General features: G+C 51.1%; 1 protein-coding gene across 1 annotated transcript in view; it reads left to right on the top strand.

Annotated features, from left to right (window-relative positions):
* Nucleotides 1-1,074: 1,074 nt before the first annotated feature.
* The window catches only part of xpr1a (xenotropic and polytropic retrovirus receptor 1a), a 323,914-nt gene continuing 313,657 nt past the window's right edge, over nucleotides 1,075-11,331 (top strand). Inside the window, exon 1 of the mRNA XM_078217964.1 lies at nucleotides 1,075-1,436. Coding sequence (XP_078074090.1) covers nucleotides 1,368-1,436 — 69 coding nt within the window. The 5' untranslated portion in view covers nucleotides 1,075-1,367. The remainder of the gene's footprint in view (nucleotides 1,437-11,331) is intronic.

Below are 11,331 nucleotides of genomic sequence, written 5' to 3'. Positions count from 1 at the left end.
TCCTCCCTTAGCCCAGAGCACCAAACGGCTTTGGAACATCCTCAGGACCAGAGAAGTTCTTTTTGACCTTTTTAAACTTAATTCCCAGGACATGGGCGTATATTGCTCACGCCTAATTGCCCTTGAGAAGATAGATGATGGTGAGCTGCCTTCACTGCTGCAGTCCATGTGGTGTATGTACACAAATCTAGAAGGTACGCAGATCTCCACTCCACCTGACGAAGAGGCAGCGCTCCAAAAGCTAGTGGCATTTGCTACCAAATAAACCTGTTGGACTTTAACCTGGTGTTGTTAAACCTCTTACGGTGTTTACCCCAGTCCAACGCGGGCATCTCCACATGGTGCACGTACACACACAGTGCTGTGAGGGAGTTCCGAGGTTTTGACCCAGTGACGGTGAAGGAATGGCGATATATTTCCAAATCAGGATGTGAGTGACTTGGGAGGGAACTTGCAGGTGGTAGTGTTCCCTGGCATCTGCTGCCCTTGTCCTTCTGGGTGATGGAGAAACTCTAAATCAATTTCTAGATTAAAAATGGAATCCAATGCTGCCTTCTCGAAGGATGCCATCACCAACCAACAAAAAAAAGTTACCCAAAGTCTATCAGGTGGAATAAAAATACATTGAAGGAGGCTAGGTTTTGGGCACTTGGTCCTATTTTCTCCACTCATTTTGATGGATGGCGCGAAACTAGTGGCAGCCAAGGGACACTTGAGCGTGCGGTCAGCCCCACATTAATCTACAGTTCCGAGCGAATACGTTTTCTCTGCACGTTATAATAATAAAAACACAGTTTAATTCATCCCCTCAGGGATGCGCGCGCCAGCAGCTCAACGGTCGGCCGTTCCATAGCTCTGAGACCGCGGCGCTGGAGAAGGGGCGGGGCCGGGGCCTGGGGGCGGGGGCGGGGGGATACGCTTCAAACTCAAAGCGGGAGCTCGAGGAGGGGAGGGGTCAGCCGACAGGTGACGGGACGTCGTCATTGGAGGCGCGCGCTCTGGCCGCGGCCAGTGACGCACGGCCAGGCGCGCTTTCTGCGGAGGCGTGACCGCGCGCGCGCGCGCTCCCCCTGCGCGTCGCGCGCCCTTGTGTAGTATTGTCAGTAAGATGGCGGATGATCGGCAGTGAGTGACAGTCCCCTTGTTCCGTCTGAGGGCAGCGAGCGACATCAACAAGGCAGAGAGAGAGAGAGAGAGAGAGATCTGCAATCCCCTCCCCATCCCTCCCTCCCCGGAGCCTCCATCAGGAATGGTGGTTGTTCAGCGGAAGCCCTCAACTCACTGCTCGGATTTTTAATTCGTGTGTTGTGTTTTCTTTTTTTTGTTAAAAAACAAAAAGAAATAATCATCTTCAGACAGCACCAATCATGAAATTCGCGGAACATCTCTCAGCCCACATCACGCCGGAGTGGCGCAAACAGTACATCCAGTATGAGGTGAGCAAGCGGCAGGGAGGCGAATGGGTTAATGGCACAATGGACAGCTCGCAGCTGAGAGGGGGCTGAGGGGATGGAAGGCAGATGGAGGGTGAGGGGAGATGGCGGTGGAACACGGGGAGGAGGCACAAAGCTGAAGGGGGCTGGAGGATGAGAGAGGACTGGGGGAGCCAGGAAGGGGTGCGGGACGATGAGGGGGGGGGCAGGTGGGGTGTGGGTGAGGGGGGGGCAGGTGGGGAGTGGGTGAGGGGGGGGCAGGTGGGGTGTGGGTGAGCGGGGGGGGACAGGTGGGGTGTGGGTGAGCGGGGGGGGGGGGCAGGTGGGGTGTGGGTGAGCGGGGGGGGGGGGGCAGGTGGGGTGTGGGTGAGCGGGGGGGGGGGGGCAGGTGGGGTGTGGGTGAGCGGGGGGGGGGGGCAGGTGGGGTGTGGGTGAGCGGGGGGGGGGGCAGGTGGGGTGTGGGTGAGCGGGGGGGGCAGGTGGGGTGTGGGTGAGCGGGGGGGGCAGGTGGGGTGTGGGTGAGCGGGGGGGGGCAGGTGGGGTGTGGGTGAGCGGGGGGGGCAGGTGGGGTGTGGGTGAGGGGGGGGCAGGTGGGGTGTGGGTGAGGGGGGGCAGGTGGGGTGTGGGTGAGGGGGGGCAGGTGGGGTGTGGGTGAGGGGGGGCAGGTGGGGTGTGGGTGAGGCAGGTGGGGTGTGGGTGAGGCAGGTGGGGTGTGGGTGAGGGGGGGCAGGTGGGGTGTGGGTGAGGGGGGGCAGGTGGGGTGTGGGTGAGGGGGGGGCACGTTGGTGTGGGTGAGGGGGGGGCAGGTGGGGTGTGGGTGAGGGGGGGGCAGGTGGGGTGTGGGTGAGGGGGGGGCAGGTGGGGTGTGGGTGAGGGGGGGGCAGGTGGGGTGTGGGTGAGGGGGGGGCAGGTGGGGTGTGGGTGAGGGGGGCAGGTGGGGTGTGGGTGAGGGGGGGCAGGTGGGGTGTGGGTGAGGGGGGCAGGTGGGGTGTGGGTGAGGGGGGCAGGTGGGGTGTGGGTGAGGGGGGGGCAGGTGGGGTGTGGGTGAGGGGGGGGCAGGTGGGGTGTGGGTGAGGGGGGGGCAGGTGGGGTGTGGGTGGGGGGGGGCAGGTGGGGTGTGGGTGGGGGGGGGCAGGTGGGGTGTGGGTGAGGGGGGGGCAGGTGGGGTGTGGGTGAGGGGGGGGCAGGTGGGGTGTGGGTGAGGGGGGGGCAGGTGGGGTGTGGGTGAGGGGGGGGGCAGGTGGGGTGTGGGTGAGGGGGGCAGGTGGTGTGTGGGAGGGTGAGGGGTGAGGGGGGGCAGGTGGTGTGTGGGAGGGTGAGGGGGGCAGGTGGGGTGTGGGTGAGGGGGGGTGTGGGAGGGTGAGGGGGGGTGTGGGAGGGTGAGGGGGGGCAGGTGGGGTGTGGGAGGGTGAGGGGGGGCAGGTGGGGTGTGGGAGGGTGAGGGGGGGGCAGGTGGGGTGTGGGTGAGGGGGGGGGCAGGTGGGGTGTGGGTGAGGGGGGGGCAGGAGGGGTGTGGGAGGGTGAGGGGGGTAGGAGGGGTGTGGGAGGGTGAGGGGGGGCAGGTGGGGTGTGGGAGGGTGAGGGGGGGCAGGTGGGGCGTGGGAGGGTGAGGGGGGGGCAGGTGGGGCGTGGGAGGGTGAGGGGGGGGCAGGCGGGGCGTGGGAGGGTGAGGGGGGGGCAGGTGGGGCGTGGGAGGGTGAGGGGGGACAGGTGGGGTGTGGGAGGGTGAGGGGGGGGCAGGTGGGGCGTGGGAGGGTGAGGGGGGCAGGTGGGGCATGGGAGGGTGAGGGGGGCAGGTGGGGCGTGGGAGGGTGAGGGGGGCAGGTGGGGCGTGGGAGGGTGAGGGGGGGCAGGTGGGAGGGTGGGGGGGGCAGGTGGGGCGTGGGAGGGTGAGGGGGGGCAGGTGGGGCGTGGGAGGGTGAGGGGGGGGCAGGTGGGGCGTGGGAGGGTGAGGGGGCAGGTGGGGCGTGGGAGGGTGGGGGGGCAGGTGGGGCGCGGGAGGGTGAGGGGGCAGGCGGGGCGCGGGTGGGTGAGGGGGCAGGCGGGGCGCGGGCAGGTGAGGGGGCAGGCGGGGCGCGGGAGGGTGAGGGGGCAGGTGGGGTGGGGTGTGGGAAGGGGTGGGGGCAGACGGGGCGCGGGAGGGTGAGGGGGCAGGCGGGGCGCGGGAGGGTGAGGGGGAAGGCGGGGCGCGGGAGGGTGAGGGGGCAGGCGGGGCGCGGGAGGGTGAGGGGGCAGGCGGGGCGCGGGAGGGTGAGGGGGCAGGCGGGGCGCGGGAGGGTGAGGGGGCAGGTGGGGCGCGGGAGGGTGAGGGGGTGTGGGAGGGTGAGGGGGCCAGGCGGGGTGCGGGAGGGTGAGAGAGCAGGTGGATTGTCAGAGGGTGAAGAGACAGGAGGGAGGTTCTGTGGGCGACGGGGCAGGAGTGGGGGGGGGTGGTTCCGAGGGTGACGGGACAGGAGGGGTTCTGAGGGTGACGGGCGGGGGGGTCCGAGGGCGACGGGGCAGGAGGGGGGGGGGGTTCCAAAGGTGACGGGACAGGAGGGGTTCTGAGGGTGACGGGAGTGAGAGGTGGGATTGGATGATGAAGGGGGTGACAGGGTGGGAGGAGGATTCGGAGGATGACAGGGCAGGGTGGGGGTCACGGCAATGCGGCTGAGAAGTGTGGTCAGAGTGCGACGGGATGGGAGGGTTGTTCGGAGCAAGATGGGGTGGGAAGAGGTTTCGGTGGGTGACGGGATGGGCGGGAGGTCAGAGGGCAACGGGGGGGATGAGGGGTGGGCGGCAGGGATGGGCAGGATGGAGGCACAGACAGGGGATGAGGCATGGGAGATGGGGCAGGGGAGATGGCGGGTGAGAGGTAGGAGGGCGAGCTTTGGTGAGAGGGAGATGTGTGGAGGGCTGAGAGGGGATGGTAGGTGAGATGAGGTGAAAGAGGGGCTGGAGGGTGAGGGTGGGAGAGAGAGGCTGGAAGTTGGGAGTGAAGGATTGGAGGACTTGAGGGGTGATTGGAGGATGAAGGATGGTGGGGGGAACGTAGGGGAATTTGGGGGTGGGATGGAGGTGTGGGTAATTGGGATCGGATGATTGGGGGATGGGGCAAGGGAGTGTTCAAAGTGAAATGGAGAGTGAGTAAGTGAGTGATGGTGATGGGAGGGAGTTTGATGGTCTGAGGAGGGGGAAACGGTGAAGTGTTGGAGATGGAGATTGAGATCGTGGTCAAAGTGTAATAATATTAATGACCTATAGAATATGCTAAGAACTGCAGATAACCATGTCCAATGATAAAGTATTGGGAGGAGATTTTCATATAATTGAGTTAAGGGTTGGATACAGTAAATTGATCTTGGAGGGATGAAAGTGCAGGCAGTGTTGATGTGAAAAACAAACACAATTTGTATTACGTTCCAAGACATTATGGTTTGAGATTGTATAAACAGCTTGAACAGTTTACTGAGCCCTTTCATGTGTGGCTGCTTTCCGATCTATTTCGGAATAAATTTTTCAGTGTAAGCTATTAGTGGATTTGTTTTTGCATCTTTGTGTCACTACTGGGGAGTGGGATTGAACTGTCAGACAGAGACAAATAGCAAATCTCTATGAATGAGCATCATTATATGACCAGAAAATCTTGTGATATTGTGATGCCTTTTATTGGTTGATAGATGGGAATATGATAATTTTGTATAGATTCTAAATCAAAATTCTTACATTGGATCTAAGTTTGTGTCTGCAAAGATTGAAGAGGGTAATTAATATTGAATGTAAAAGTCCTAGAATTGTAAATGCTGGGATATAACCACAGCGTGGCATGATTAGTGGTGTGCATCTGGGATTTTCAGTATTCGGCAGGAAAAAGAGATTACATCTACAAAGAAATGAGAGAGAAAGGGAAAACAATAATTGAGGTGCTATCCTTGGTCTCAGCAGCCCCAGTTAGAACTCATCAGTTGTGGCCCTAGTTTTGCAGTGACCCGTGCCTGGATATATTTATTTACTCCTAATGGTTGAATAATCTCATAGAATCGCACAGCACAAAAGGCAGCATTTGGCAAAGCTTGACTGTACCAGTTCTTGGAAAGAGCTATCCACTCTTCTGTTTCCCCTTGTAGCCCTGTCAATCTTCTCCTTAATTATATATCCAGTGCCCTTTGAAACTTATTGAACCTGCATCTATTTCAGGCAGTACATTCCACATTGTTATAACTTGCACAAAACAATTTTTTGTAGCTTGTTAATCATTACCATCTTGACTCAAAAAAGTTGCTGGTGCCAGGGAACTCTATGAACAGAAGGAGGAGAAAAAATATTTTTTGTGGGTTGTTGTGCTTTTAAATATATTCTTCAACCAACCCCAAACCAACAATTGTCAGTGCATTGGACTTAATTAAGAGCTAGCATTTATGAGTTAATTAGGTATGTTATTCTCAAACATATAGCTATTTATAATTCAGCGAAGTATATTCCTATCATTATTCTAAAGTTTAGTTTTACCTTTGTTGGTGTACGTGGATTCCATCTCATCTGCAAAATAAATTTGTGTGGCCTGGAGCCAATGTATTGATGAGTAACGGTGTACATAATGTTTTTAATTAGAATCCTTACAATGCAGAAGGAGGCCATTTGGCCCATTACCCTGCACCGACTCTCCGAAACAGCATCTTACCCAGGCCTACCCCCACTATCCCCATAACGCCACACATTTACCATGGATAATCCACCTAACCTACACATCTTTGGACACTAAGGGGCAATTTTGCATGGCCAATCCACCTAACCAGCGTATCTTTGGACTGTGGGAGGAAACCAGAGCACCCGGAGGAAACCCATGCTTTCTTACAGAGGAATAAGGTGCAAGCTCCACACAGTCATCCAAGGCTGGAATCGAATCATGCTCCCTAGCGCTATGAGACAGCAGTGCTAACCACTGTACCACCATTTTCTGAAATAAAAACTAGCCATACAGTAACGCAGTTTGTAAAACAGTGCACATTCATATTAGAATGAAGCAGACAGCAGTTATTTGAGAATATGTGTAATGAAAGCTGAATTCTCATCCTGTTCCCTGAAACTCCACTTCCTGATTTCAAGCCAAACTCAACAAGCAGGGGAGAGTTTGAATCATAAGCATTTAGCTTGTGTTCTGTTACCTTGGTGGCTCCCCTTTGATATTGGCATGATTTTTAGAAAATATTGTTGCAGCTCTTGCAGAGGTGAGGTAGAATGTTTACAAAAACTAAAATGTGCCAGACATTAGAATAATGATAGCATTATACTGTACTGAATTATAAATAACTCTATGGTGGAGATTGGCATACCTAATTAAGTCATAAGTGCTGATTCTGTAATTAATCCAATGCACTTTGAATTGTTGATTTGGTGATGGCTGATTACTTGCCTAAGAATGACCTGTGTATCCTATTCCAGTTTTTAAGATCATGATAGCCTGCAAAGGGGATTGTATTTTCTTGGCTTTACGTTGAGAGATTCTTCTTGACTTCATAATTACAACACAGCTGCGCAGATGGTTGCAAAGCTTGAATTGTTGGAGAATATAATCTTGGCCAGCCTTTCATATAATACCTTCCAGAGACACACTTTTGCCCATGTCCTTATTCACACTCACGTACTGTTCACTTATCACTCCTGTGCTTGCTGACTTATATTGGTTCCCTGTTAAGCAAAATCTTTATTTCAAAATTATCACCTTGTTTTCAAATCATTCTTTCCTTGACCCTCTTTATCTATGTGTTCTCCTTCTGCCCCACAATTTCGAATTCTGGCCTCTTGAGCATTCCTGATTTCAATTGTTCCCATGATGTGGAGATGCTGGCGTTGGACTGGGGTAAGCACAGTAAGAAGTCTTACAACACCAGGTTAAAGTCCAACAGGTTTATTTGGCAGCACTAGCTTTCGGAGTCTCAGGCTCCTTCATCAGGTGAGTGAAGAGCTGTGTTCTCCTGTGATTTCATAGCGCATATCAATGGATGGGTAGTGGAAAGTCAGTATGAAACAAAAACTTCCAATATTTTGCTAATTTAAAAAAAAATCTGGGCGATGAAAAGATATGAGAGCATGTCACTCCCCATTCTCCCACCAATAATTATAAGATATACTTCCTCATTCGTGGCCCTCAACTACATGTTTGTTGCCTGGAATTCATGGTCTGTCAGGTCGGGAATGTTAAATGGCAGTATCTTTTTTACGAAAAGGTTAAGCACGTTGAGTTACTGTATATTAGGTTTGTTCAAATGGTCCTCAAGAAAACTGCAAGCAATGATTTTGGCCACTACCCTGCTCCCATGCTGCTGATTCCTTCCACCTTCCGGTCATTGTCTTGGGATCAGCTGAATCACTTTCAACCTCGTCAGGTCCTGTTCAGCTGAGCTTAGCTTCAGACCTTCACGATTGGTGCTAGAAAGAAAGATTGCTTCCACCTCTTCAGTGTTGTCTGCCTCCACACTTTATGTCCTTGCTGAAGCTAAATATCATCATCTTGTAGCTTGTATACTGCAAGTTTCTCCTTGCTGTCCTTTCTTTCTCCAACTTCAGCAAGACTACTGTACACATGCTGTCCCACACTAAATTTTGTTTTCCAATCATCTTGTTATTCAAGCCCTCAACCTTAAAGCTCTTCAATAACCTCTGGCTCTTCCTCTCCCAATGAGCATTGCTCCTCTGACTCTGGCCTTTTCTATATCACCTCCTTTAGCCCAACAATGGTAACAAAGCCATCAATTGATCTGATCCAAATCTGGAATTTTCTTCCCAAATCCATCTACTTCACCCTGCTCCATTAGAAAGGACTAAAATCCATCTCTTTGATCAAGCTCCTGGTCACCCTTATAACCTCTCTCCCTGGCACTGTACCTAATTTTCTTACCTTTCTGATGAGTTGTCTTTATATTGAAATCACTTTGTGAATGCAGGTTGTACTGAATGCATTACAGGATTCTGTACTACAGATATTTGAAAGTAACTTAAGTCTGATCTGGGACTTTATATGATGATTATGCATATTTCCGGAGCCACATAAAAAACGCAAGTTTTGGTTTTGACTGCAGACAATAGTGGCTTACACTAAAGGAAACTCTGTATCTATAATTATAGAGAGGAACACACCTTGGTAATTCAGCAGGAACTTTGAAATGAGTGGTTAGGGATACTGTTATCACTGCTTATATATAGCACAACTGAAGTGTATGGATGATGTCAGCAATTCTGTGTGCTTAGCTATTGTGGCTTGCTCTTTGGTTGAATCCTAAAATTGGATTACTGCCTGCAATAATCCAGGTGGCCAGCTTCTATTATATATTACAGGAAGGTTAGTGAATTTTAGAAATCAAGAAAATCAATTCTTTCATTGCCATGGCATATTTGGTAATCCAGGCAGTGCCAGGAAATCATTGAACAAATACATTGGCTCCAGATTTGTATTGCAACATTTTTTGATGATGACTGAAAAGACACTTTCCCCCTCTGTTCTGAAAACCCTGCTATGGCAGGATAGCAATTCTAGCTAGACAAGCCAGTAGGATCCTTGCGCAGAGTACTCTGTTCTGGTCATTTGCACTGTTTTAGCCTGTTAAGTGCCCAGTTGTACACCTGCACACACCTGAGGATGCTCAAATCATGGGTTGTTACCAGCTGGCACCTTGGCTTTCTAGACTTTGGCAAGTGAGGCATATTTCTAAAGCACAGTGTTGTTTACCTTTTTTGGCCAAACAGAGCTCTCTCTACCTGTATGAATTTTCAATCTCTTGGTTTAGAGACTCTTGTTTATGATGATGGGTTTACATGCTTTAGACACTTGGTTGATCAAAAAATACGAGTGAGAGACAGTAGTCAGCACATTCAGTAATTTGGTCAAGGTGTGAAGTGTGGCAAGCATCTGTGTTATTGAATGAGTTGTTTCCATACTCCTTTACTGGGGTGCAGAGCTGTACATAGAACATAGAACAGTACAGCACAGAACAGGCCCTTCGGCCCACGATGTTGTGCCGAGCTTTATCTGAAACCAAGATCAAGCTATCCCACTCCCTATCATACTGGTGTGCTCCATGTGCCTATCCAATAACCGCTTAAATGTTCCTAAAGTGTCTGACTCCACTATCACTGCAGGCAGTCCATTCCACACCCCAACCACTCTCTGCGTAAAGAACCTACCTCTGATATCCTTCCTATATCTCCCACCACGAACCCTATAGTTATGCCCCCTTGTAATAGCTCCATCCACCCGAGGAAATAGTCTTTGAACGTTCACTCTATCTATCCCCTTCATCATTTTATAAACCTCTATTAAGTCTCCCTTCAGCCTCCTCCGCTCCAGAGAGAACAGCCCTAGCTCCCTCAACCTTTCCTCATAAGACCTACCCTCCAAACCAGGCAGCATCCTGGTAAATCTCCTCTGCACTCTTTCCAGCGCTTCCACATCCTTCCTATAGTGAGGTGACCAGAACTGCACACAATATTCCAAATGTGGTCTCACCAAGGTCCTGTACAGTTGCAGCATAACCCCACGGCTCTTAAACTCCAACCCCCTGTTAATAAAAGCTCACACACTATAGGCCTTCTTCACAGCTCTATCCACTTGAGTGGCAACCTTTAGAGATCTGTGGATATGGACCCTAAGATCTCTCTGTTCCTCCACAGTCTTCAGAACCTTACCTTTGACCCTGTAATCCACATTTAAATTAGTCTTACCAAAATGAATCACCTCACATTTATCAGGGTTAAACTCCATTTGCCATTTTTCAGCCCAGCTTTGCATCCTATCTATGTCTCTTTGCAGCCTACAACAGCCCTCCACCTCATCCACTACTCCACCAATCTTGGTGTCATCAGCAAATTTACTGATCCTCCCTTCAGCCCCCTCCTCTAAGTCATTAATAAAAATCACAAAGAGCAGAGGACCAAGCACTGATCCCTGTGGTACTCCGCTAGCAACCTGCCTCCAATCCGAAAAATTTCCATCCACCACCACCCTCTGTCTTCGATTAGACAGCCAGTTACCTATCGAATCGGCCAACTTTCCCTCAATCCCACACCTCCTCACCTTCATCATAAGCCGACCATGGGGGACCTTATCAAACGCCTTACTAAAATCCATGTATATGACATCAACTGCCCTACCTTCATCAACACACTTAGTTACCTCCACAGAAAATTCTATCAAATTTGTGAGGCACGACTTGCCCTTCACGAATCCGTGCTGACTATCCCGGATTAATCCGCATCTTTCTAAATGGTCATAAATCCCATCCCTAAGGACCTGTAATCTGATAAAATTATACGTTGAGAGGAAATTATACCATGCGTGGTCCCAGAGGCAAATGTTTGACAGGCTACCATAAGTGTATTTCAATTATTTCACATTCCACCATATACGTGACTTTCAGTTGAGGACTAGTTTCTTCACTACCATGTTGCCACCCACTGCCCTTAGCTTTTCACTATAAAGAAAGAGATTACTTTTCACATCTGCAATATTGTCCAAGGTCTAAGCCTGTCTCTGTCTCATTCCAGTCAAGGTCTTTCTTCAAGTTTCCCCTTTCTTTTTGCTTAATTGTTTACAATATACACTTGCTTATTGAAATGCAGCATACCATTTAACACGAATTGCAGAAAGTGACCAACTAAATACCAGAGCAGGAAAAACAAGATAATCTTTTATTTTGGATCATCCCAAATAATTTGATCAAGAGATGATCATGAAAGAGAGTGTTAACAATATTCTTTGAAGATGATCAGTGATGCATTGTAGAATTTTTCACTCAAGTTCAAGAGATTTGAGCTCTGTAACAGATTACTAATTTATTGTTATCTATTGTATGTGAAATGCTATAAAACAATGTGAATTGGGCAGATCATAAGTGAGACTGTAGTGAAGCAGTGTATTTATGAT

Source organism: Mustelus asterias, chromosome 8 (genome assembly GCF_964213995.1).
Source record: "Mustelus asterias chromosome 8, sMusAst1.hap1.1, whole genome shotgun sequence".
NCBI classification, from domain to species: Eukaryota; Metazoa; Chordata; class Chondrichthyes; order Carcharhiniformes; family Triakidae; genus Mustelus; species Mustelus asterias.
Note: the sequence above shows the minus strand (reverse complement) of the source record. Positions and strands in the feature narration are given on the sequence as shown.